The 26190-nt window shown below is 40.9% G+C and overlaps 1 protein-coding gene across 31 annotated transcripts in view; it reads right to left on the minus strand.

The window, feature by feature from the left end:
* ESRRG (estrogen related receptor gamma) overlaps positions 1-26190 on the minus strand; it is a 368929-nt gene that overhangs the window by 147515 nt on the left and 195224 nt on the right. The window contains exon 1 of one of the 31 annotated variants that reach the window (XM_079328596.1): positions 9893-10111. The exons of the other annotated variants lie outside the window; for them this stretch is intronic. Within the exon in view, the coding sequence (XP_079184722.1) occupies positions 9893-9948 (56 nt within the window). The 5' untranslated portion in view covers positions 9949-10111. Of the gene's footprint in view, positions 1-9892; positions 10112-26190 lie in introns of those variants that run through there. 31 annotated transcript variants of the gene reach the window in all.

Below are 26190 nucleotides of genomic sequence, written 5' to 3' on the forward strand. Positions count from 1 at the left end.
GGTTTAATCATATATCATTGATTTCAAAGTGTCACAGTGATCTCATTGACAGTAATCAATAATAATCCAAAATCAATCAAATATGCTCTTGCACTATCATTCATCAAATTTGAATATCCCAGAATTAACTGTAGGCATGTGAAAGAAAAAGAACAAAGAAATAAAATATTAAAAGGGTACAAAAATACAAATCAGCAAACTTTTGAGAAAATAATAGTGCATCTGAGCATGCTTCATGCCTGCTGGGGTAAGTTAATGATGAATCATACCTTGCCCTCCCAGCAAATACTCTGAGATACGTTCATTTTCAAACATGAAAAAACGCAGCAACTGAAGGCACACTAGTACACGATCAAGTGTTATTTTATAAACAGCCATGTTACATGCCAAATATTAAATATGTTGCCAGTATATTGTAAATTGCACAAATATGTTACACTGTGAAGAACTGCACATTGTAAGTTAGCCACTGCACTTCACAAAGCAAGAAAGGATAAAATTGCTGCATTTCTGTACCAAAAGCATGAATAGATGTAGCCACTTATCAAAAGAGCTGTTATTGTTGCCGAGGACTCCTCTCTCAACATATTCACCTGTAATTTTGTCAAGGTAATAAATCCTTCCATTCATTACAGCACACTCAAAAGCACCCTGCTATTTAATTTAAATGGAAAAAAGGCCCAAAGTGTCTAAAACATTTACTTTTGCTAATGTAGAAGTGCTGGCATTTTACTTCATTCCTGATAAGCCGGTGCCAATGGATGTGATTATTCTTTTCTTATTCAAAGCATATCAGTAGTTCAAAAGCACTCTCAATCTTATCAGGTGTATGAACAGCACAGTTACTGAAAACAGTTTGTACTGCTCCTCTCTCTTTCTGCCAGGCTATCAGATAAACCCAACTAACTAACTGTATTTACACACAATCAAACATAAGCTGTGTCTTCAGCACACTGTAGCCTGCTTCTGGCATGTCACAGGTTTTCTGCTTGACATTGGTTGTAACTAAAACAGCAGCAGTGAATTAGCTTCAAAATATAAAAATAAAGTCACTCCAGATTACTTAACACAAAAGGGACGTAGCAAGGAAAAAATGAGAAAAATTTTGTGAACAATGACCACTTCCATCTCAATATTTTACAGGTATTCATCTGGTACTACTTGGAAAAGAACATGGAAGCAATAGATTTCAAATGCATCCAAAACAGATCTGACACAGGCCTTAGTAGCAGAAAAAAATATTTTGTAATTGCTTTTTTGTTTATTCTGTTCTCCTGTCCTCTAAGAATTGTCTCTGATTTGCAAAGGGTGAAAAAGTGAAAGAAAGAAAGGAAAATGGTTACAGCATCTGAAGGCATTTAAATACCTTTACTGGTTTTATCCGGAACAAGACGGTGATTTCTCAGGATCCAGCCCTCACCTGGCACTACAAGACCCACCAACAAACAAAACAAAAAACCCCCTACTCTCCTCTAAACAAGCCACAGAATGTTCAGTGCTAACTGCTGAGGAATAACAGCAGACCAGCTACTTCAGAAGAGCCATGGCTTTGAAGATTTCCCCTTCCATGGGGAACAGGCACAGCATCCCCTCTGCTCTCCTCGGTGTGACAGCGCATTCCTGGGATCAGCGCAGCATCGGAAGAGTTAAACCTTAACCTGGCTGGGTGCTCTCAGCTTGCTAAATGAAAACTTCTGGAAGGCCAGGAGAAATCCCGAGTTTCGTCTCTCTGGTTAATTACAGCCTTCCTTGGAAGCTGGAGGCTCCTTCCCGCCATGGCAGCCCTTGCCCAGAAGCTGTGATGGAGCAGCAAAGGGCAGGCCGGTGCCGCCAGCTGAGCCCATCCCGCGGCTCCCGGCGCAGGACCGGCCACCCTGAGGTGTGTGGCAGAACAATGAGCCAAACCAAGAGTGCAGCGCCGGGGATGGCGGCCGAGTGGCGTTTCTCCATCAGTGACACCGGGCCCGGTGATGGATGGCACAGGTGCCATTCGCGCCAATGTCAGCCACCCCCAGCATGGCCCCGCACCCAGCGGCTCCTGCAGGAGAGCCCTGGGGTGGCCCTGGATGTCACTGGGGAATCCCAGTGTCACCCCTTCATGCCCAGGGGAACAGCTGGACACAGACGTGGCGTTTCGTGCCCCTTCGGAAGGGCTCGCCTGCCCCGCCATGGTGGCGGCTGCTATGAGAACGCTGCCAGAGCGTTCTTCCACTGATGGGAAAGCGAATACAATTCAGTAGAGAAAAACTTGCATTCACAGAGCATTCAACTACCATGGTAAGGGCTGAAAAAAACCCTACTTTTTGATGTATGAATTTTACCATTCCTCAAAGATAATTTTGCTAGCAATATACGAGCATCTGCTTTGGAAACACACTCTAAATCTGCTTTAGATGGCAGGTGAGTTTTAGTGCTTTTTTTAATTTGAAGCTTTTCCTTTTTCTTTTTCCCCCTGAAAAGTGAAAAAATAATTGTGCAGGAGAAAGCCCACAGACTTGCTGAAATTAATCCCTATGAAAACTATTTTAGCATTAATACTTGCCAATCGAGTATATCATAGTTCGTCTAAAGCAATAAAATAGCAACTTAAACAAAGGGACACTGGCATTCATCCTTCATAAAGACAGGAACCAAAGCCTACAAAAAATCTGAAGACAGAAAAAAAATTAAAAGTAAATAAAGAATACATAGAAAATTGCTTGATTCTTTTTCTTACATTTTCAATATATGGAGAACTAAACAAACTGCCAGTAGTACTCTGCAAAGCATACATAAAAGAGTATGATTTCACCTTTTTAATTACCTGTTTTTACTAGATTTTTCTGTTTTGTATTTCCTTAAGAATATTCATGTGTCAGATTGAAAAAAGTGTTTCTTCCAAAGACAGCTCTAGAAACAAACCCAGATATAGAGGGAAAGGGGAAAAGAGCAGCAGTACCACAGGTAAGAACGGACTGAATATAACAAGTCACCTCTTCCCCACCCACCCTGGCACCTTTACATGGGAAGGAATTTCAAAAATGCTTAGGAACAAGCTAGCAGTACATTTTAGATATGACTTTTTCATTTCACTCACCAGCACCTCTACATCTACAGGACTTTAAATTGTTTCATATCTAGCTGGCTTGGGGGGCCGGAGGGTGTGTGCGCACACACGGCTGGCTTAAAATCTTTTAATTACATTTTTAGATTTTTTAAAATTTTATTTCTTTAAAGTTGGGGTTTTTTTCTGAGAGCATTCAAAACAGGCAGTGACTCCACATCATCTCATTCTAACTTGCCAAAGCCATCAATCTCTGATCACACCTATTAGAATCTCACTGTAGCCAACACTACATTTTGCGACAGCTTGACCAGTTGTTTAAGGAAAGAGTGTGTGATGGAGCAAAGCTAAATCGACACATCTGTGATACTTCTGACACCCCTCAGCATGGCTAATATTAATTTGTTTTCTTTGGCTAGGTAAGTGCTGCCAAAACACATTACATATGGTATGTAGTTCCAATCAAAATGATGAAAAGGAGATGTGCAGGGGCTTTTTTTTTTTCCCACTTACAGCAACATGAAAACACAGAGAGCGGTAAGAGACATCTATGCTACATTACTGAGTAGTAACTTTAAAAACCTCTAATCACTGTATCTTAAAGTTTGGTTTCAGAATACAACCCTTAAAGAGAATCTGCCCTCCCATATAAAGACAGCAGCTCAAAGATGCAAAGAGCTTTTACTCAGGAAAAGAGAATATAATTTTCATTGTACCATTAAAGGACATAGGGGTGCACAGGGGTAACAAATTCTATTTCAGCAGGTTACCATATAAATAAATGTGCATAACTCTGTACAAGGATATTATAAATGGCTTGATTAGACCAAGGACAAGAGCCTTTTATTTCACACACCCCACTATACTAACTTAGTGTACAGCAATCCTCCTGCAATTTCATACTTACGGTTCTGGACTAGCGTCACAAAATACTGCATTTTGCGAGATTCTTTTTTTGCTTTTGATTTGCCTTGCAAATAATTTTGATCTAAATAAGAAAATTTCATCTAGATGACACAAAAATGCAGGATGGTGACCCATGGTAAGAATAAGACAGCGGTACAGAAAAACAGCATATGCTTGTCTTATACTCTGCAAAAGTACTTTTACTGCTCTAACTTTCATTAGGCTGCTAATAGACAATTTTCCAGCAAGTATAAGAGGCTGAAATGAAAAAAAAAAAATTCAATTTTAAAAGAAATGGGTAAAGATGCTCTGATTAAAAAACTATGCTACTTAAAAGAGGAAAATAATTGGAAATTAGATAAGATTCCCTTTGATGCAAACCTGCTATATTAAGGAACAGCAAAGAGAAAAGCCCTTCTTTGTTTGAAGGAAATACAAATTAATTGAAAAACATTACAAGCATTATGTAAACAAACCCAAGAGATTTAAAGCTTTTGTAACACAGAAAATACATAAATTGTTTCATAAGAGAGGGAAGTCAAAAGGCAATATCCTATAGAAGTTACTCTCCAAAGTGCTACTGAAAAAGCAATACCGAGTCCTTTAAAGAATAATTTAGCAATACTATCAGAAACAGCAGTATACAATTCAGTTTAATATTTTTCTTTAATATTTCATAGTATTTTTACTTCTGGACACAAAAGAACCATAACAAAAGAAGAAGACAAAAAACCCACAACTATAGGACTTCTGGAGAGGACTAAGAGCCATTAAAATTGCATATGTATTTTATATTTTTGTCTGATGACATCATGATGTATGCTAACAACCATATGCAGGAGGCTTCCCCCCCTAAAAATAATTATATTCTTTAGCTGTAAATATAACTGTGTCTAACGACATATTTAGCTGGAAAAATAAATCTCTGTTTGACTGCCAAAACTTATAGAAATGTGAATAAATATTAGACTTTCCATTCACTTAAAAGAGAAAAAAATTAATAAAAAAATACAGCATCTTTTAAAAGCAAAACTGTGAGTACAATATAAAACCTGCTAAATTACATGGAGAATCTGATACAAAAGGAGGTGTAAATACTTTACATTGCTGGCCAGCTCTCTCTTCATGGATAAGAAAAAACCCACATAAAACCACATAAAGGCAGCTGCTTATTGACAAGCAACAGCACAGAGGGAAGTTATATAGCTCTGCATATATTTATACTTACTGTGTATACATGTCTGTGGCTAACACATAACAATAGATGCACACTGCCAAAACTGCATAAGGAATACACTACACACCTGGAACACACACAGAGGTATCCATATAAACATGTCTGAACACAAAACTTGCTGTGCACAGGCAGAAGATTTCACACCAAACGCAAACACACGGAACAAAACCACATGTGTACATGCTGCCACAGACACGACTGTGCACGTATGACTCCCTAAGTCCAGCCTAAAAGACGACACACCAAATGTAAAAGAACATGTAATAAGTGGAGTGTCAAGCTGCAGCGACTGTTGGTGTCATCCCTGCACTATCAAACACACGTATGAGTATGATTGGAGACAGAGGGGCTAAATATTTCACTGTCAGAGCATGTCGAGAAATGCAATTCATTTCTCTCTCATGTGCTTTAGGACAATGACAATTTAATACAAGGCCAGTAGATGTAAAAGAGATAAAAACTGAACAAACTGGCCCAGCATAATCACAGATTTCCTCTAGAGAGCTCGGTAGCATGAGGCTCATATGCACTTGTAACGGATCAACATTTTATTGTTTCTTCCCTCCATGAATTTGCTGTGAAAAAGAATTCATGGCAAAGCTTATCTTATAGACAGAGGCTACTTCAGGCTTCAATAGGAGCAAGAATTCCTTTCATATTTTTCTTCCTACTTCCCCCATACATTTCACATATTCTAAGCAAAAAAAGTAATTATTTTATATACTCATAGGTTTAAATAAGCATTTTTTTTCATTCCTACTTATACATCCACAGAGGTGCAAGCAACCTCCCTGCAGGCCCAGGGTCAGTCCTTTAAAACCTGTTCTGTAAAACGAATAATCTTGTCACTTATCCATTAATATATTTTCATACCATAATTTTTCTATCTTTGTAACTTTGTAACATACAGAAATTGCAGCATAGCATGTGGACTGACATATCTGAGAATAAACACTTTTTAGCTACTCTAGGCAAAGTGGGCTTCAAGTATTGTTAAATATTATCATAGACAAGTTACCTTCTCTATTTGATGAATAGCACCATGTATTTGAAATTAATTGCAAAAGTAGGGTTGGCTAATGAGGTGGCCCTTATCTTTTCTCAGCAGTGCAAGCACAAGTATTTTTCTGCTGGCTCAATATTTTTAAATGCCCAAAGTGCTATTAACTAAGTTGAAATCTGATTAAAATATGAACGTTAAAATATGCACAACAGCTAATGCAGCTACACAAAAAAAATAAGCTAAGAAAATTTTTATCTCTTTTCTTATCATTAAGCATGCGTTTTGAAAAATAATAATTAAATAAATTGCTCCCTACAGATTCTCACAGTTGTTTTGCTTCCCGTTGGCATCTTTGAGAACGGTTTGTTAAGACAATAGTTATTCTTTATTATGGAACTATGGGGATGACGCCCTTCTACCTGCCTCAGTTTAAAAAGAAATTTGTAGGAAATATTAAAGCTTAAGGTCTGTCAGAAAAAGGACAGCTATTCTTAGGGAAAAAAAAAGGGGGAAAAAAGTACAGAAAAAATGATCAGCCATTCGAGAGAATTAATGGATATCCACAAGGGCTTTGCTAATAACACGGGTTAATTACCGCTGCAACGCACCAGGCTCAGTAAATAAAAGAGCACAACCATAAACACATTAAAATGAGCACCCATCACTAGAAGAGGGGTAAGCCCCAGTAAAGGAAAATCTGCCAGACAGACATTTCAGCACAAACCCTTTATACTTTCTGCAGGATTCAAAAACTTGCCAGCAGTGTGGCAGAACCAAAACAGCAAAGCCCTCGGACCGGAAAGAGGGAGGGAAGAAGGGACCGAGGCCTGTCTGCTCCAGGGGAGAGCCCAGGCAGGGGCTGTGCACCCACCCAGGGCTCCGTGCCACCCCACACACTGGGGACCCGCGGGAACACCAGCCTGGGGATGCATTTCTCAGGAACAGCTGGAACAAGCTATCTCATAAGACAAACGGGCGAGGTTAAAGAGCTTCAGAGCCTGGAGAAACCGTGGAGCGGAATCAAGTGCTGCTTCCCACTTCACAAAGAAGCGTTCTTCAGTCTGCCCTTTCCTGCCTTTACAAATGAAAGATACTTCTAAAAAAATTCTTCAGCAATTTGAGGTTATGGCAAAATATTCTGAAGAGTGAAACTGACATAAACTCTTTTATGTTTAGCACATAATCACCCTGTGCACACGCAAACACACAAATATATATACATGAGTAACACACACACACACTCACGTTCATCCATACACAAACACAACTGGCCAGACTCACCGGGTGACTCCACAGACCATGCCCACATCACAACATGAGAATTAGAAAAATACAAAATACGTACACCGACCATCACAGCACTAAAGTACTCACACGATGTGACACTTACGTCCACTTTCTAAATGTTACAGCCATTCTACACAACCTTTATTTCTCGTCATCTGCGTATTCTATCACTTCTGTTGTAAGATGAAAATCTATGCACGGGAACAGATGAATTTGTTTCACATTTAAACACTGTTGCATGTTTTTAAAAGGAGAAACTGACAAAGCAGCTACACATTCAAATGCATGAAACACAGTGAGCCACAAAACGTAAATGCACATAGCGCGCAGAAGCGTTCTAGAGTTACAAATATCCTCAATTTTCTATGTTTGACATTCAGAGACCATATTTAAATTTTCTAAACTACTGCTGTTCTCTCTCCTCCCTACCCCCCCTGCTTTTTTAGAGTGTTTCAATTGCCTTTCCTTCTTCCAACAGCTGTGACAACTGTTAAAACAGTCGGTAAAATTAAGTCCGCTCTATAATCCTTTAGTCAACGTTACATTTTAATCAGAGGTTGAAAAAGATTTCCCGTTATGAACACAGTGATTCATTTAAAATTATTAAACTGACACATATGTCAAAATGAGCAGATATATTTATTGCATCTGTTAGCTTATTAACTATTAGTAATTATTAGTGCTATTGTTATTGCTGAAAGAGCAAAAAGCCAAGACTGCAGCTGGCTTTAAGTTATTGCATTCTTTAACAAGCTCTGCCTTAAAATCAAAGCATACCTAGTGATGGTCAGACAGATGTCTGTGCACTCCCAAAATGTTCGGACAATTTTTAGCTCGAATCCTCTCTACCCTTACCCATAAGAACTGCAGAAACTCCTACATCTATTTGTATGTCCTTATGATTACATGTGCATATGAATGTTACAGTATGTATCAAATCACAGATATTAGCAACATGTAAAACTCTGGTGTTTATTGATTGAGATGGAGAAGCAGGTATATTTCTGAATGTTAGCTCTTTCTCTGTGTCCACTGAAACCCACATGCCTCCAGCCCTGCACTGAGACAATATATTAAGAGTGTTTTGAGACGACTTTTGAGTCAGAGGAAGAAAAAAAATTAGTTTGAATCTTGCATCAGAGCCAAAAAGACATGTGCCCCGATTTCATTTAAATGCATCTACTCTAAGAGGCTTATCTAAACTAATCATTCAAATTAGCTGTAAGAAGGTAAATTCAAGAAAGCTCCTTTGGTGGGGGGGATTGTGAAACACCCACCAAAAAAAAAAAAAAAAAAAAAAAAAAAGCACAACCATAAAATATTCAACTTACGATCTTTATATGTATTTTCTGAAAAACGTGTCACTGTTAGCAAAAGCTGTGGAAACTGCATTCTTACATTACATAGAGTGTGCTGACCTATAAGCCATAGCTGAGAGGGCACCCTACCTTGTTTATTTCCTTCTCTTTACCCCCAAAACACTCCAGCGGCTTTTCCTCGCGTCCCCTTCCCAAACTGTATCCCTGCCAGCCAGGCTCTTTGCCACTTCCCATTTTATTTCTCTGACATGCGATCACGGCGATTCACTTTTCATGCCTGGCTTAATTACCAGCAGCCCTGCACAGCGCAGGCGGTAAGGACAGCTAGTGGGCATCTACCTATAGTACACCGTCACCTCCCGAGCAGCCTCTCCGCGGCCGTGCCGGCTGCCGGCCAGGGCTGCTCCTCGGCGCGCCCGGCACCCCGGCCTAACGCCGGCCCACAGCCACCTAAGTGGCTGGACACGAAGAAAAATGGACCGCTGGCAGCTCCCGTGATATACTAATATTCAATCCCGGCTGCGGGCTGAAATCAAGTTCAGGAGCCGCTCCTCAGCCCCGGACCGCCCGGTGCTGTCTGGGCGCCGCGCTTTCCGCCGGAGTCGCTCCGCCAGGTAGCTGAGAAGTGCCAGCCAAGAACTGCGGCTCCTCTAAAAGTGCGCTCGGCCGCCTTTCGCAGGGAGCAGCGGCGCGGGCAGGGACACGCCGAGCGGCGCGGACCCGGCCAATGCCCCGCGCCGCCTCCCCGGCCGCGGACGCCGCGGTCCGGAGCGGCGCCCCCCGGCAGGGCGCTCGCACCGCACCGGGTACCGCGCCGCTCCCGCCCGCCGCCGCCGCCGCCGGAGAGCCGCGCACCTGTCAGACGGCGAGCGCCGGGGCGGCCGCGGGGCCGGGCGCTCGCCCGCCGCCGGCAGCGCTCCCCCCGGGCGCCTCCCGCCCGGCCCCCTCCCACGGCGCGCAGCGGCCGCGCAGCGCCCCGGGCCGGCTCCCGCCCGCGGCCGCGGCGCAGCGTTACCTGCAGCGGCGTCTTAGGCGCCTGTCATGGTTTGGGGCAGGCGGCGAGCGGCGGTGGGGTGGGGGCGGGGAGCGGTACCTACTCTTCCTCGTAGTGCAGGGAGAGCGGCTCCGGCAGGCAAAGTTCTACCGAATCCATGTGCGCCCGGCGACCATCCTCCGTGCGCCCCCGCGGTGAAAGCAAAGTTTCCGTGGCCGAGCGCCGCGCACTTGGCACGGGCGCGCTGCGGGCGCGGCGGCGGCGGCGGGCGGGGACCAAAAGCTCGCCCGCGCGCCTAATCAAGGACTTAAAGCCCCGCGCGGCGCTCATGAATATGCAGCAGGGCCGTACATATGCATGCCCCGGCCCGGGGGTACGGCCGATTGGTGCGGCCGCGGCCAATCAGGCGCCAGGGGCGCCGCGGCGGCCCGGCGCGCGGGGCGCGCGGCAGGTAGAGGGTGGGGACGGGGAGGCGGCCTGAGGCGGCGGCCGGGGCAGAGCCCGCGGGCATGCCCGCGCTGCCGCACCCACCCACCGACCCACCGACCGACCGGCGGGCGGGGGCTGCCCGCTCCGCTTCCCGCCCGGCCCCAACTTCGGCAGGTACCTTGGCAGGCTCCCGGATAAGGACCGCGCGCAAAGGTAGAGGATGAAGTTTGCGCCGCCGCCGCCGCTCGTGGCGTTTCGCTGTGGCGGCAGCCGCGCTCGGCTCCCGGCGCGCTCTCCTGAACGCCGCTTCCCTAACCTTTGGAACTGCTCGGCGCCGGGGAAAAACAAATAATTATAACGCCAAGCGCAGCTTGCCGAAGCCTCTGGGTAACTCAACTTTTCATTGTCGTGCGAGTTGCTTTTGGGGGGAAAGGGGAGGGGGAGCGAGCTGGAATTTGACTATGTATATATTATATAATATTATACGTAAAACCATAAAAATTATACAGCTATGTAATGTAGATATATATAATTTTCTATTTAAAAATTAAAACTTTCCTTTTCTACTTAGTTTAAAAAAATAAAAAAAGAAAAGAAAAAAGACATTCCTGACAAAACGAGCATCAAATCCAATCCTTATCATAATGGGTGCAAGTGGGGGCGAATACAGGTACGCGTGTTCCTATACAACATGATGGGGGGGTGTTATTTACATATATATGTATAAAGCATATGCCCCTGTGCGCGTGTTTGGATGTTTAGATGTGCGTATTTAGAAATGAGAAAGAAAAGATGCAGAACTGATCAATTTCCTCCGTTCGTGTGCAGGGATTAGAGTGGACCAACTCAGCCTGCCTCATTTTAATGAGATAAGGGCTGCACGGGAGTAGCTCTGCATTAGTAAATCTGGGAGGGAGCGGAGACCTCTACAGTGCTTGGGGGTTTGGGTTTTTTGTAAAGTAAGTTTTGCTGAACTAAAAGGGCAATAAACACATATCCCTGTAGGCATGCCTGTATAAACATCACCAAGCCCGGTTCCAGCAAAACACTGCTTACAGCCAGCTCAGAGTTGTTCTCTGGCATATGAAAGATTCCTGATTAAACTTGTTCCAACACAAAGAAAGTACTCAAATTTAGGGACATTATGGACACTGTTTGCACTGAAACACATGCACGTATCCTGTTTTGAAAGTATCAGTAATGAGTATGGGATGGAATTTTTTCTCCCAAAAGCTACCCCCTATATTTAATATTACAACTAAAGCACCGTACATATTTTCCAGGTTCAAAGCATTTCTGTCCCTACCAGTGAAAACAGATGCAGGCTGTCTATGCCCAGAAAAAAACCAAACCGACACTGGAAAGACAATAATTTCTTAGAATAAGCTCAACTCATAAAAATCTTTTGTGACTGAAGCCCTAACATAATGCAAATGGCAGTCTTTTAGATCAAAACAAATCAGTGCAAACCTTCAGAATGCAGTAATACTGTTCACAGAAATGCCCTCTCTGGATCTGTTTCACAGCATTTTACCAAAAAGAAAAATACAGCAACAGAACCAAATTCCAACTTATGTAGGTTCAATATATATGTTTGTGTATGTTTACAGCAAGGACATTCCACTGTTCTGTATTTAACCTTATGTGAAGACTGGGCCTGCTCCCTACAAATCCAGTATAAATACTTGCAATTTTAGGAATCAGAACTCACACAGCAAAAGTACAGCTCAGACTGCTGTATAAAAGCAGGTAGTAAAAGCTTAATTACCAGTAGCATTATGCTGTCTATATTGTTAAATGTGAACTCTGTAATTAAGATGTAAATTTGCTTGTGAGCAGTGAATTAAAAAGCTCTGAAATGTAGAGTAAAATTTAAGTACTCTGTAGAAACATCAGGGAAAAAAAAAAAAAAAAAAAAAATCTGCTTTTACCAAAATTTAAAACACGAGGCATTAAATCACGTTACTCTGTTAGAGCATCCTCTTTAAGTAACAATTTGATAAATGTGGATTTTGGAATCAAATCAGAACTTTAATGTGATGTCTTTATGTGTAGTTATCTATATGACTATACAAACTCAAAATACAAGTCAAACTGATTTGCACGTGCACATAGGCAAAACATGCAAATACAAATATATTGTTTGTACTGAGTATCTCTGTGTATAGATTTATATCAGTATGTCTGTTTATAGATTTGTACCCAAAATGTCTATTTTTCAATATTTTTATTCCAAAATGCTCTCAAATCTTTGCATGTATATGTCTTCTTCTTATATAAAAATCAGCTATAAATGACTCCCCTGTACATGTGTGATTTGATATGGTCACTTTTCTGTGTTGCATTCCTTGGAATATACCCTCCTGAAAATCTGACAGCTAATCCATTTTGAAACTTACCAAAGCACAGGTTAGTTTCATTCCTACTTTTGTTCATTATCTCCTAAGATTTTATATTCAAGGGCTGAAACACAATGGTCCCTCCTTCTGTCATGGTCTGTCTTCCTCTGAGCTTTCATTTTCACGTTTCCCCTACTAGAAGCTTGTTGTCCCCCACCCTCCTCTATACCCCCAAGTAATGCATTTTTCCTCTCCCCCTGTGAGCCATCACTAGTTTTCTATCAGGCATCTTTCATCCAAGCAAGCAGCTCTCTGCCCTGCCAGTGCTGCCTCTTGGAGAACCAGGAATATTGTGCTGCACTTTGCATGTTGATAAACAAAGCAGTTGGTTTCTTCCCCCAGGGACTGAAAGTGTCACCTCCACCAGACTGGGGCCTGGAATTCCAACTACATTCTTGAACTTGGGTTTCACAGTTACAGATCAGTTTGGGGAAAGTGAAAAAAAAAAAAAAAAAAAAAAAAAAACCTAAGATAAGAAAGAGATTACAGCAGCAAATAAACTGGGGCTAACTGTAGGTTCATTTTAAGCTCTTCTGCTGAAATAAATAAAAGCAGTGGGGGGGGAAGGGAGGCAGAAAAAGCAATCCAGGTACCAGTTTACTGAATTTTATCAGGGGGGAATACACAATAAGAACATGCATGCAAACACACATCTGCAATAACTTATCAAAATGTACAGTGCAAAATCTTACCACAAGGAGTCTATACAAAGCAGTGGTAATGGAATCAAGAGAGGGGAAGGGAAAAATCATCAGGAGTGCCTGTACCAGTCAAGGGGCATTGCTGAGCAGCACCTACATTTCCATGTCTCTCTGTGCATCTTTAAGCATATTCACATCTGAATACTACAGACATTTCAAGGCATCAGAAGAGCCAGATTCTTAAAGCACAACCACCTCAAGGCAACTGAAGTGAGGTTCAGTGGCACTTCACAGAAACCTCACAGTGCATTGTGTCAAATGTGTGTTTACCAAAAGGAGCAACAAGCTCAAGCCAGCAGGGAAGCAGCAAGAATATGAAAGTCTGGTAGCTGTGGAGGATTTGTTTAGGAATAAGCACGCTTTAGATAAAGATTTGCAATACACCATGGAGCCTTATTCCAAGTCCAGCTGGAAAATATTATTAAGAGTTTGAAATAAATACTGAAGTGTCATCAAATATGTGATTTTATTCACAATCACTCATTAAAGAAACACAACTCGGATGTGATCTCACTCAATGCTATATTGAGATTAACACTAGAACAGCATTGCCACTGTCTACTCCTCTTTTGTGCTTCTCATTGGAAGACACTCAGTGCACCCCTGGATATGCTGCTAATGAATTAAAGAAACTAACACTTCAGAAGTTCCAAATTCTGCTCACCTGTTTGTACATAGTTGGACAAACGCTATCAAGTTATTACTTGAAAGCTATCTGCTACTTCAGTCTGTACTTAGCATTAATTACTCTTTGTTTTGATCTTAGGGGGAACAGCTCACACAACACACTCTCTGATGCTCCTTAGAACTTTTCCACGGTGTGCTCACAAATACATGGAGCAAAGCTTTTAGCTCTTGCTGCTACATTCAGTTTCAGCACATAAAAAATGTCTCTGTGAAATAACAGCAATTGCCTTACCATGTTACTGAACTACATTCAATTTATCTGGTCTCAAATAAATACTCCATATTTTCTCCTTGTTTTATTTTCAAGGGCATGGGTATGAGTATTTAAATGACTGCTTTCACTGGTACAGAATAGAATCTGTTCACACTGCTATAAATGAATATTATTCTCTTGACGAAACACCTTTTCCAAAGCCTCTGACAAAATGAAAGGGGGAAAAAAAAGAAAAGGAAAAAAAAAAAAAAAAAAAGAAGGGAGCTGAACGCACATTGTCTGTCACCCACCAAAAAAGGTCTCCTCCCTAAAGATAATTCAGGCACACACTTCAATATGGATATCTCACTATTACCCCAAGCTCTTTTTTTAGTGTAAGTTTCTTCAGAGAAACTGAAGTGCATTACTGTCTCAGACAGCCAAGGATAAGATGACTGAGGGAATTCAGTTGCTCTGTTTAATTAATACAGGATTATTTCACTTTCATTTTGTGAAGCTAATAATATGACTGGTGGAATGTCAGTAAAAATTAAATCATAAACTAGTGCAGTACCAAAGGGAAAACTTACTTTAGTTATGGAGTATTCCCAGCAGAAATCTTGAAAATCTTATACATATTTACACTGATAAAATACCACATGTACTTCATGGGATACTGCAAGCTTCCTACAATCCTTGTGGCATGTATTTACAGAGCAAGAGTTAACATTTTGAGATTGTACATTAATAAATGAGTTGCAGTTGTATTGTTTCTTGAATGTTAAGCACCACACACTAAACGCAGGAACACGTTCAAGGTCAATGCCCTATTTTAGACCTTTTCAGCAGCTGTGATATTATGATAATCACACTTAAAATATTCCTATAGAAAGAGTAAATTAGTCCCTTTCACTAGAAGGATTATTATGATAACAAATCTGAAAGAGAACAAATTCAGATTTCTCTTTTTGTTTGTTATTTTTGTTTTGGCTTGTTTTTTGTTTTTTCTTTTTTCCCAGCAATAAATCGCTGTGTTTTACTGTGATGGCTTTTCTATCCAGGAATTAAAACAAAGCAAAACAAAAAAACCAAACCAAAACAAAAACCCCAAAAAAACCCCAAAACACCAAACCTAAAACCCTATCACTTTATTCTGCACTTACATTATCTTTGGGTGTTTGTTTTTTTTTTTATTTTTGGAGGCCTCACCTATGTAGAAGTCCCTTCCTTAAAATGCATTTATGCTTTTTATTAGAATCAAACATTCCAGTTAACATCCCATTCTCCCACCTATACTGCAGTGAAACATAATCCCACTAAACCAGAAGGGAAAGAAGAAAATTTATCATCAGCAGCTATTCCTAAGCAAGATTAGGGGTTTGGCTCCATCTAATTGAGGGATGAGACGTGTCCCTCAATGGGTCTCTCCCCACTCCCCCACCTGCCCTTCTACCTTACTGCAAGCTCAAGGCGCTAAAAATAGAAGATGTAGCATAAATATTTCCCCAGTGAAAACACCAATAATCTTTACTGTGAGCTGACATGAATTGCTTGTTACACTGCCCTAGGATATCATGGCTCGAAGCGAGAGCGCAGACATGCACAGAGCCACCAACCACCCTCAAAGCTTTTGTGCCGTCTATTTGTGCGTGTCTGTGTGGCACAGGCTCCTACGACATGTGACGTGGACACAGGACACCTGCTGTACAAAACGCATCCTCCAGCCTGCCTGCCCCCACCCCCGACAGTCCCAGCCCATCTTCCATCACTCTTCTGCCTTTTCCTCTCCCTGCTCCCCCTCTACTCCCTTCGCTCTGGCATTTTTATTATTAATGTTATTGCTATTATTACTGTCCAAGCATAAGCTGATCCACAGGGGAGCCTGTGTAATTTAACCCCTCAAGCACTAAATTCCTTCACATGTGCCAAAGACACAGGTTTGTTGTTGCCTCCAGCAATATCCCAGGAAGACGAGTGATGGCGGTGTCATATCATCACACAGCGACTTAATCTATTGCGACACCCAGGGAACGGGTAACTGAAGAGATTTACAGAACATGCTCTCTGCCTGAATACAAAATGTTATCCCCTTTACCAACAAACTCAAGTCACAAGAAACAAAGTGAAACAAATTTTGCCCTCTTATGGCTCATTGTTTCCATGACTGCTTTATCCAGTCCTGCCCCCACCTTACTTGTCCCACTGTACATCTAGCTAGACAACACTTCTTTTCAACATTTTTGTTCTCCATCCTTTGTTCTTCACGTGTTCTCTGATTAACAAACAGCTAGATCATGTTGAACTGCCAAGTAACATAAGCCTTGGAAATCTTTTATCCATACACTAGATGACTGGAACGATCACTTACATCAGGGTAATCTCTACATGCTGTCTTTATGTTGTTTGACATCTAATGCATGCTTTTTAAAACAATGGCTTAAAAGGGTTGCACTTTTTAAAGGTGCAAGGGACACTAAATTAAACACAAATTAGCTACAATTAACACCAACCTCAGGAAAGCATCTATTTTAACTACTGAAAATCACAAACCCCCAGTCTGTCAAGTAGGGACTTTCTACATGATTGTCCTGTTATCCATAACTATTAAGGAACAATTCAATATAATAAAGCAGCCTATAACTGTTCTCCCCGAGATCAAGGTGAGATTCTCTCTCTTCTAACATTTCACTGACCTAGGAAGCAAGAATTTGGCACAGAATTAATGCTGAAGACAAATGAGACTAGTGAAACCTCCTCAGCTCAGGATAACCTGATTGTGCTGGTGAAAAGAGCTTTCACCATGGGAAATTAACAGCTCTGAAACCGCTGGTAACAAAGGCTGAGTTCAGATGCTCAAGAGTAAACAAACCCTTCCTCCCCATAAAGTAATAGCTGCCCTTATCTCTAGACACCCAGATCTAAAATAGGTAGAGGCTTCAGGAAGGCCACTGAACTCTGTCCCTGTAGGAACAGAATTCTGACTTCTGTTTCAGTACACATGCCTTTTTAAAAGCCTGTATCACCTGACTGACTGAGCACTCAAAAATATAAACTTTGATTGGAGGCCTAATTAGACTGCAGGTTACATGGTTTCTTGGACATGCACTTGTGGGCACAGGAAGATATTAAGAAATCTTAGTAATTTCTCCCAACCATTAGGATGAAGAAACTTTAAAGAAAGGTTAGCATGGATATACAGCTTCCAGATGGTAACTGTGTGGTTCCAGGAGTGGGAAAGAAAAGTGGAATTCACTACCAATTGCTTTTTTTCCAGGTTCCTCTGAAAGCCCAAGCTCTGATGTGTCAGGGTGCACTGAGATGCTGTTGACCACTGCCATTTTCCTTTCCCCTTAGTGGTGGGTAGGAGGTTTAGAGCACCCACCAAGAAGATGCCAGTGCACAGCAGCACTAGTGCAGCAATCCTGATATCTCCAGTAGACCTGTACACTAACTTTTAAGGGAACATTAACATCATTAATACAATAAAGAAGAATCACACTTTTAATAAAAATACCTGTGTTACATTACATTACTACAATGAAAACCTTTTTTTTCTGGCTGTGTTAGTATGTTCAAATGACAGCATATAATCATAATGACATCCTTCTGCAGCTCAAGCCTTCTATTATCAACTCTGTTTCTGTCCTACAGCAGCTTCACTTCTATTGACCAGACAGTTAGCCCTGTTCAATTATTCAATCTCAAATCAATAGATTTAGCTCCATGTATAATAGTTAATGTGTAAACACTATGTTGCCCATGCTCCTTCAGCTTAATTCATTTATTTGCAAATTTGAATTTATATCTTATTTTTTTTAGAAACATACAAACTTCAGTTTTCACATTAGGCTGGTTTTTCCACCCACCATCTCTGCTCCCATTTCAGCTGATACATTTCCAGAAATTAACTTACCTACAACATAAATTTCTGTTTTTCACAGATAACAAAAAAAAATATAAGTAAGAATGATAATTATTTGATCCTGATTATGCTGAATAAAGCAATAAAATAGTATGACTTTTAAGCAGATCTAGTCAGTATTTTGTTGCTTAAGCAGTCACTCAAGGTGTGAATTGATCCAGAAAACACATCCTTTAGACTTACTGCACTTCTGACACTTGTATCACAAACAATTTGGTTCAATTGTTGCAGATACGTGTCTGTGTGTGTGCCTATACCTACACAAGACACATGCAAATGTATTATAGGCTCTTGGTTATCCTACATATCTTCATACACAAAAAACAAGTGGCAAGAAAGTAAGCTGGACCAACACATGTATACAGAATGTTTCCATCTTTCATTCTTGTTAGAAGCCACTTTATTAATTTGGTCCCTCCAAGCTGACAGAGCTTCCAGGTGGCAGTCAGACTTTGCATTCTTTTCTCAAACAAATGCATGTTGACTCGAGCAGCACACACCCCCCACTCAATATTTTAGCACTGCAGTACTGATTCCTGATTGCCTACAATGCTTTAACATTGTATAACAGATTCCTGATTTCCTTATTCCTGAAAGCACATCCATTTCTGTGCATCTAGGAAACAGATCTAACACCAGTGGCATAATGCAGTATCTTTATTGACCAGGTAACCTAGAATAATATGGTGAGAACTTATCTGAGCCTGAGTTCAAACAACACTACCCAATGAAATACTGATTTCCTGGGGAACACCCTTGCTGTTACCTGCCTTGAACCCTTCCAGGACTATGTCCAAAGCAGCTGCAGTTTATAAACTGGAGGATAATGCCAGGGAGCTGTTACAGCAAGGAAATCTGAAGCCATTTCTCCATACAACCATTACAATGTGACTGTTAAGAAACAGATAAGAATTTTTCTATTATTGTCAAGGAAACAATAGGCTTAAAAATTTGGAAAGGCTTTAAAACATAAAATATCAAAAGGAAAAGTTGCAACTCTGTCTTCCTACTGACCCGTTTACTCCAACTTCAGATTATCTGCTCCCAAGATATTAGCATAAACTTCTCCAGTGTTATTAAAGGCTGTATCTGCATTCTTTAGCACTGTTTTCATTTAGTACACATATTTTCAGAATGCTAACAGTCTTTTATTCAATAATGAATTTGGCAGAAAAACAAGACTCGGCTCTCTTTTAATGTTATTTTTCTAAATAAATTTTCTAAACCTGATTGAGTTAGATCCTTGAATCATGCTTTGGAAGATGCAACTTGAAGTTTTTGAATAAAGTGAAGCACTTAAGCAAATCAGACTTTTATTCTTCATCCACTGAGAAGCCTCAGATTTAAGATGAAAGAGCTGGGCTGCCTTTCTCTCTCCTTATCCTGCAAGGTCCCTTCATTCTCCCTGTTTTCCCAGTAGATTTACTTGTGAATCTGGTGACAGCCACATTTGAAGTCCTGAGGTCTGACTCCTGACCTCAGTTATGTTAGCCCTTCCCTGCAGAAGAACTACCCCTTGGATCACTGACTTGCTATTATTCTATGGTTAATAGACCTGAGCTGTGCAATATTTTTTTATCTGGCTACAGTCCTATCTCTAAATTCTCTATTTTGAATGAATACCGATTTTGTGACATGAAGTCTGCTATATAATGAAATGCAAACAATGAAAAGGCTAAATCAGTTTACAAAAAATCTATTTGTCAAACAGTGTGGAGATGCTCCCAATTTAGTCTGGGCAGTGCATGCAGCTCTTGATAAGGGAGTTAAAACCGAGCCGTTCCACTGCATAAAAATAAAAGCGTCTGCAAGGGAGAGGCATTTTCTTTAGGAGACTCTTCTCGAGAATCTATAGGCAATTATTAAGAAAAATAAATAAATAAATAAATAGATCACAGCCCCCCCCCGCACCCCTTGGATTCTGCAGGAATTTTCCAACAGCCAGGAGCACTGTTAGAGGAGGTAACAGCAAACGCCTCCCCAGCGCAGTCCCCTTATGTCACATTTGCATTTCTATTCAGCTACATTGCCTGACAATGAAGCAAATGGGCCTGCCTTATCTGTACAATTCCGGACAACAGAGATTTCTAAGCCATACAAAGGAACGAGCTTAACATTCAGCACTCAACACCTCCCGGCGTGTCCCCCCGGCCCCGGGGGGATGGCGGTCACACGGACACCTGGCCACCCCGCACCCCGAAAGGAGCCGGCCACAGAACGACAACAAATCGCAAGGAAAAGCCTTCCAGACTTTTAAGAAAGCGGTCCCAGCCCTCCAGATTTTCAGGCTTTTGTTTGGAGCGCAAAGGAGTGTCCCTGGAATGTAAAAGTAGATAATATCTAGTCAACCATTTGTGACTCCCGCCGTCCCTTTTAGGCTGGTATTTAATACAGCAGATGAAACCTGCGGAGCCTTTTATCAGGGAAATTTCATATCACCCTAGTTTTCATTAGAAAACCTTTAGCAGCTAGGCTGGCTAACTCTTGCCATTTCATTGCGAGGAAATTTCCGGCTAATTCCTTCAAAATTAATATCGTCTGATTTAAAAGTTGGAAATGACACGAAAAAACCTGCAGAAGCTGAAACCTCCAGATCAAACTTGTGTTATGACAGGACTTAAGCCAGCTATAATACAGGCTGGGGCTTTAAACAGCAAGGAAAAAAAATACAGTGACACGGTTCTGTAGATACTTTGGCTTTAGACTGGATTTACATTATATATATATATATATGCACTTACACATTGTACCTGTCTTCTTGGCCCTCCCTTGCTCTGAAATACCCAGGGTAACAAAATAGGCCTAGATCTCAAGTACAAGAAACTTCATTGTGAAGGGGGTTATCTACATGTTTATTTGCATATACAGAACTAATCTGGGGTAGCAAGCATGGAGAGGGTCCCTCTTTTTCTCTCAAATATTATATCTAAAGCAGAATATACCTTTTCCATAGCTTACCAAATTTTACACTGCTGCCTTATACTTTAATTGTCCTGAACTTCCAGGTAAGTTTATTCTTTGCTGTTGAACAAATGCTGAATTTCTCCCTAGAGGTGGTTGCAATGAGTAGTGATTCTCTATCTTTTTCTCACTCACACAGTTTTGAAGATTTACAGGCATGAATATCATCACGTTAACACAAAATGATATTACTATTGCCAAAAAACAAGGCAGTTAAGCACAGAGACAGTGAGGAAGGCAGAGCACTTACTCGGATTCAAAGGAAACACAAAGCTCCTTAAAGCAGCCCGTTGTTTTAAATTTTACTAATATTGATGCATCAAAAACTTCTGTGGTTGTTGCCTTTGCATGAGTTGGAGGAGAGGTAAGGGAACAGGCAACTTTTGTTATCCTTAGCACCAAGAATGGCTTTATTGCCAAGAAGGCATGAAGCTAGCATTGTCCTGGAATCCCACCTCCTAAAGCACTGCAGATTCCCCAGACTCTGTCAAGGTGACAGATCACTTTTACCTTCAGCTGTGCAGGCATACAAACAAACTTCATACAAGGCATGGGAACATGATGCAGTGCAGAGCAAAATTTAGCCCTTACAGTTGCTGTGATCAAAATAAAACATAGGATAGAATTAAAGAATTGCTACTACTATGTCAGTATTTTAAAGCACTTTTCTAGACTGTAGTGTCAGAGATCCTATGAGGTATCACACACTACTACATTGTTGGAACTACTTGTTTTTGTTGATTTATTAAAACAACAATTAGTACAGATGGGAGTGAGATGTGGTAGCCGAGTAAAGAAGAAAAGAAACCAAGTAAAACAATTTTTGCACAGATTGGGCCAAGGTTTATTTTAAACCCAAATCAGATAATCCAAAAGGCTTGCTGTAACTATCCAAACGAAAATAAGTCCTTACTTCTACCCCTTCATTAACATGCAAGGACAGAAGTTGTAGCATTTACCTTGCTGAATGCATACACAGTTTATGCCTGTGTATTGCATCTTGAAGATACCTGTCAGGATGGTTTCTACAAGCCTGTCCCTTCTGGAGTAGACTAAGCAACACAGCTGACCCAGAAGGATTAGATGAGAAATTCAACTAATTAATGAGCCCTGCAGGCAAAACATCATTTCTTCTGCTCTTTGGGGCTTTTACAAGGTCAGCTGGTTTGTTGGGTTTTTTTCCCAGCATCAGGTCAGACTCACTCATCTGTCAATTTACACAAGATTTGTAAGACAATAGTGGCCACTATCAAGCCAAACAACATGTTACATTTTCTCCAATCCCTACAGTAAGGGAAGAACTGTTCTGGCCAATTCAGATTTATTAAAATATGCTTCTCTAATGTTACTTTTCTCCTCCACGGACAATAGTTTAGAATTACAAACACAATACTCCCATTTACAAAAATACTCTGGATCACAAGTTCAAATATTCTGGAACACAGCTCAACTCCCCCCTCCTGCTCTGCTGTGTTTCTGATGATTGCTTTTCTGAGCGTCACATGGCACAGTTTTCTTCCATCTGCCAGGGAAGTTTCCCAAAAAGTATACCAAGTTCAAGAAATGAGGAATCTGAATAGGAGACTCGTTCAGATAGAATTCAGAAAAACTATCAGCTCACCTCATCTGTTTCTCTAGCAGTATGTGCACTGTTAGCATCCAATGGCCTCTTTGGTAATAAACTTGTCCCACCTCCCATCTGCTCTTCTTGCTGGCCTCCTGCCACTTCAGCCTCAGTCCTTTCCTGTCTTCAAGATGTCATTCAACTTCACTTGCTCCCCTACCCATTTGTTTCTCTTTCCAAGTGAGATCAAGCATACATCTTTCTATGTCTCTCACTCCAGCCTTTAACTTCTGCTCCATCTTTTTAGTAAGTGTCTATATTTCTGCTCCATTTATCATAGTTGGCAGTATGCACTATGCAGGTGTCAAGGAAACCAAGAGAGAGTTCACTATTCATGATGCTGCCTTTTCAGCCTTCTTGTGGCTTGCCATTGAATGTCAGCTCCTTAACACTGAGCTGTATGTTGAGAAGAATATGTATCAGTTAAAGACAAATTACTTGAAGCCAATACAAAAGCCTGTGAAGAAACAAGGATGCTTTAGAACTCTTTCAGCCTGATCTCTTTAAGACTTTTGCCTATTACGTGAGTTTTCATGTCATATCTACAGGATTTTTTTTCCTTATTGGCTAAAAATAAATGTACAAGACATTGTAAGGTGCTGGACATAACATGCAGGCAGACCTCTGTAAATGTGAATATCTAATGCCTGACTTCAGCAAATGCTTTCTTTTCACTTCAGTACAGACTTGTGTTTCACTAAATGCAATCCAGCTCAGGAAAAGAGACATCTTGGGCTCAGCAGAAAATAAGTCAGAGGCAAATGAGAAATACCTAGCTGACTTTCTGCAAAGACTGAGAGCAAAACTCTGCTGCCTTGAGCAGGGAGGGGGCACAGCCTTGCCTCTGAGGCTGAGCCCAAGAGGATGGTTCACCTGCCACCAGCCAAGAACCATTGCTTTTAAGGACAACACTCAATTCCACAAACATACAAACATCATAAGAATCTAACCTGGCAAGGAGAGAGTTAACTTGAAAAGAATTCACAATTTACAATTATGACAGTGGTTTTCAGGCCTTTTTTCTTAGGACAAATGCAGGTTAGAGACATCATGAAACAAGGGGAAGAATTAACCATTCAGCTAACTCATATATGATATAGCTTGAATTATTTTGCATTAAATGCAGTACAAAAGTTTCCATGCAAGGATTTTTCTAAACTCAAGATACACAGTTAATCATGACTAGAGTCTGATTTAAACTCTATTTCTTCTACAGTGGAAGCATGCACATTCAGCATAAGCACAATTCACTGCTTCCTATTCTGTGTGACAAAGAACAGAGGACAGACACTCCTCATAATCATTTATTTCCAACTACATCTGTCCAGGCCACCTTCCTGGTTTTACCCATCATTAGAATGATGGCAACAATAAAAGTAGAATTTTTCTCGCAGTAAAACAGACAAAATGTCCAGTTCCTGGCCCAGCTAAGCACCTTCTAATGCAAAGCTTATAATTTCCACCCTTACTGATAGGTTATGTGTTCTTTAAAACAAGCCTGCAAAATGGTTCTGTGACTGGCAGAGCCACATTTGACATCTTCCTTCACATAATTCCTGTGAAACTGACAAGAACTATTGATATAAATACAGATCTAAAACTAAGGGCCTAATATAAAAATTTAGTTTAATGCCTTGCAAAATTCCTCAGAGGGCTAAAGCTTCATATTTCTCCAATACTGCAAATATTAAGTTTCAAATTGAAATTTAAATATGAATATTTGAAAAGTCACTTGCTGGATTTTCCCTGCTTTGCTAGAAGGCAGTAAAACAGATCCTAGTTCACTGACCAACTATGTCCCTTTGTATTCAGAGACCACTACATGATGTCCTGACTCAAAGAAAATGGTAGAATAAACAATTGATTTAAGTATTGTAACCTGTCACTGTTACACTACCTGAGAAAAAATCCACACTTCCAGAAGAAGGTCATCAGGAGGGGGTCAAGGTTATGTCTGAAAAGGCACTGAAAGTGCGGGACAGCTCTGCACTGGGAAGGGGTAACACAACTCAGTGGGCAACACACGTGGCACATTACAAGTAATGGCAGATTACAATGATATAATGAAGGGATGCCTCTCATACCCTGAAAGACAAGGACAGCATAAGACAAGAACCCATCCAATTATCTCCACTCTTATTTTATTCCTCATCCTTCAGTCAACTATCTCAAGCATGGGAAGCACCCTCTTAAATCAATCCTGCATTCATCCCATTTATCCCTTTACAGGTACGCTCATTTTATTCTGGTCCACTCGGAGTCTGGCACGACCGAGAAGAACAAATTAATGTGAGCATACAAGTCTAGCAGGCTCTGTCTGTAAGGAGTGACCACGTATTTTTCTTGTCACATTCCCTCCCCTCTACCCAAGTGCCACAAGCCAGCCTCTGTGCCAACAAAGCTATTTAGTACCCCGTGTCATCATGTGCAGCGGGGCAAATCCACACCCTGTTGACCACCACTCCATAGCTGTTTGCCTTGTCTCTCTGGTTCGACAAGTCTGTGCTGATGGCACCTGTTAAAGCTGCTTCAACTAAGCTGTTCTGCATTTGTCTGGCTGGATTTGGACTTCCCGGATCCCTGACTGAATACAAAGTGATTTGAAAAAACGGTGTTTGGCAACAAGCACAGTGGGGAGTACACTGCGTGTTGGTATACAAGAGCACAATGTGTTCTTCATAGCATCACTGAGGGAGCATGCTGCTCGAATCTCTCTGCTGTCGAGATCAAAATGGTCTCCTTTGTTGTCAGCTGTTTAATAGCAGCTGTTTAATGTAATTCCAAATGATCTGCTTGAATGAAGTTGTCATTCTTGCAGTTCACTTTAATGTAGTAAAAAAAGAAAAAAATACAACAAGCCACAGCTTGGCCACATTATTTTTCTATTGTTCTTACGAGAAGTTGCACTTTCATATTTCTGCTAGCCTATAAAAATAATAGAAGTCCAATTTCTTGAAATAAAACATAATTTTGAGGGGAAGAATAGGCAATATTTATTTGAAAACACTTTCCTTTCAGACACTTGAGAACAGCTTGATTAAAATATCTTTGCTACTAAAAAAATACACATATAGAAAGAAGTGAATTTATCAGCAAACATGTGAGTAAAAAGAATATCTATTTCTATAGGTATTTCAAGATATTTTCCCCTAGTGGGGGTATAATTTATTTTATTACATTTCATAAAGCAGAAAAAGTTGTAGCAGAATGTTGATACAGTAAAGAAAACATATGCACTCTTCTTGATGAAGCAGTTTAGCTGAGGAAAGTATGCCTTACCATCAAGAAAGTATGCATTTATGTTGTGTGTGGGTTTTGTTAAAATCTGTTTGATACCAAGAACGATAATAAGGATCATAATCTGCAAAAATATTTGCAGTTCTCTGATGAACAATAGAGGGCACTAATGTTTCTAATCTGGCAAACGCATCACGCGCCAGACAGACAAAATAGCCGTGGTACTTGTGGCACACAAACCACATCAT

The sequence above is a fragment of the Erithacus rubecula genome (genome assembly GCF_903797595.1).
Source record: "Erithacus rubecula genome assembly, chromosome: 2".
Taxonomy (NCBI): domain Eukaryota; kingdom Metazoa; phylum Chordata; class Aves; order Passeriformes; family Muscicapidae; genus Erithacus; species Erithacus rubecula.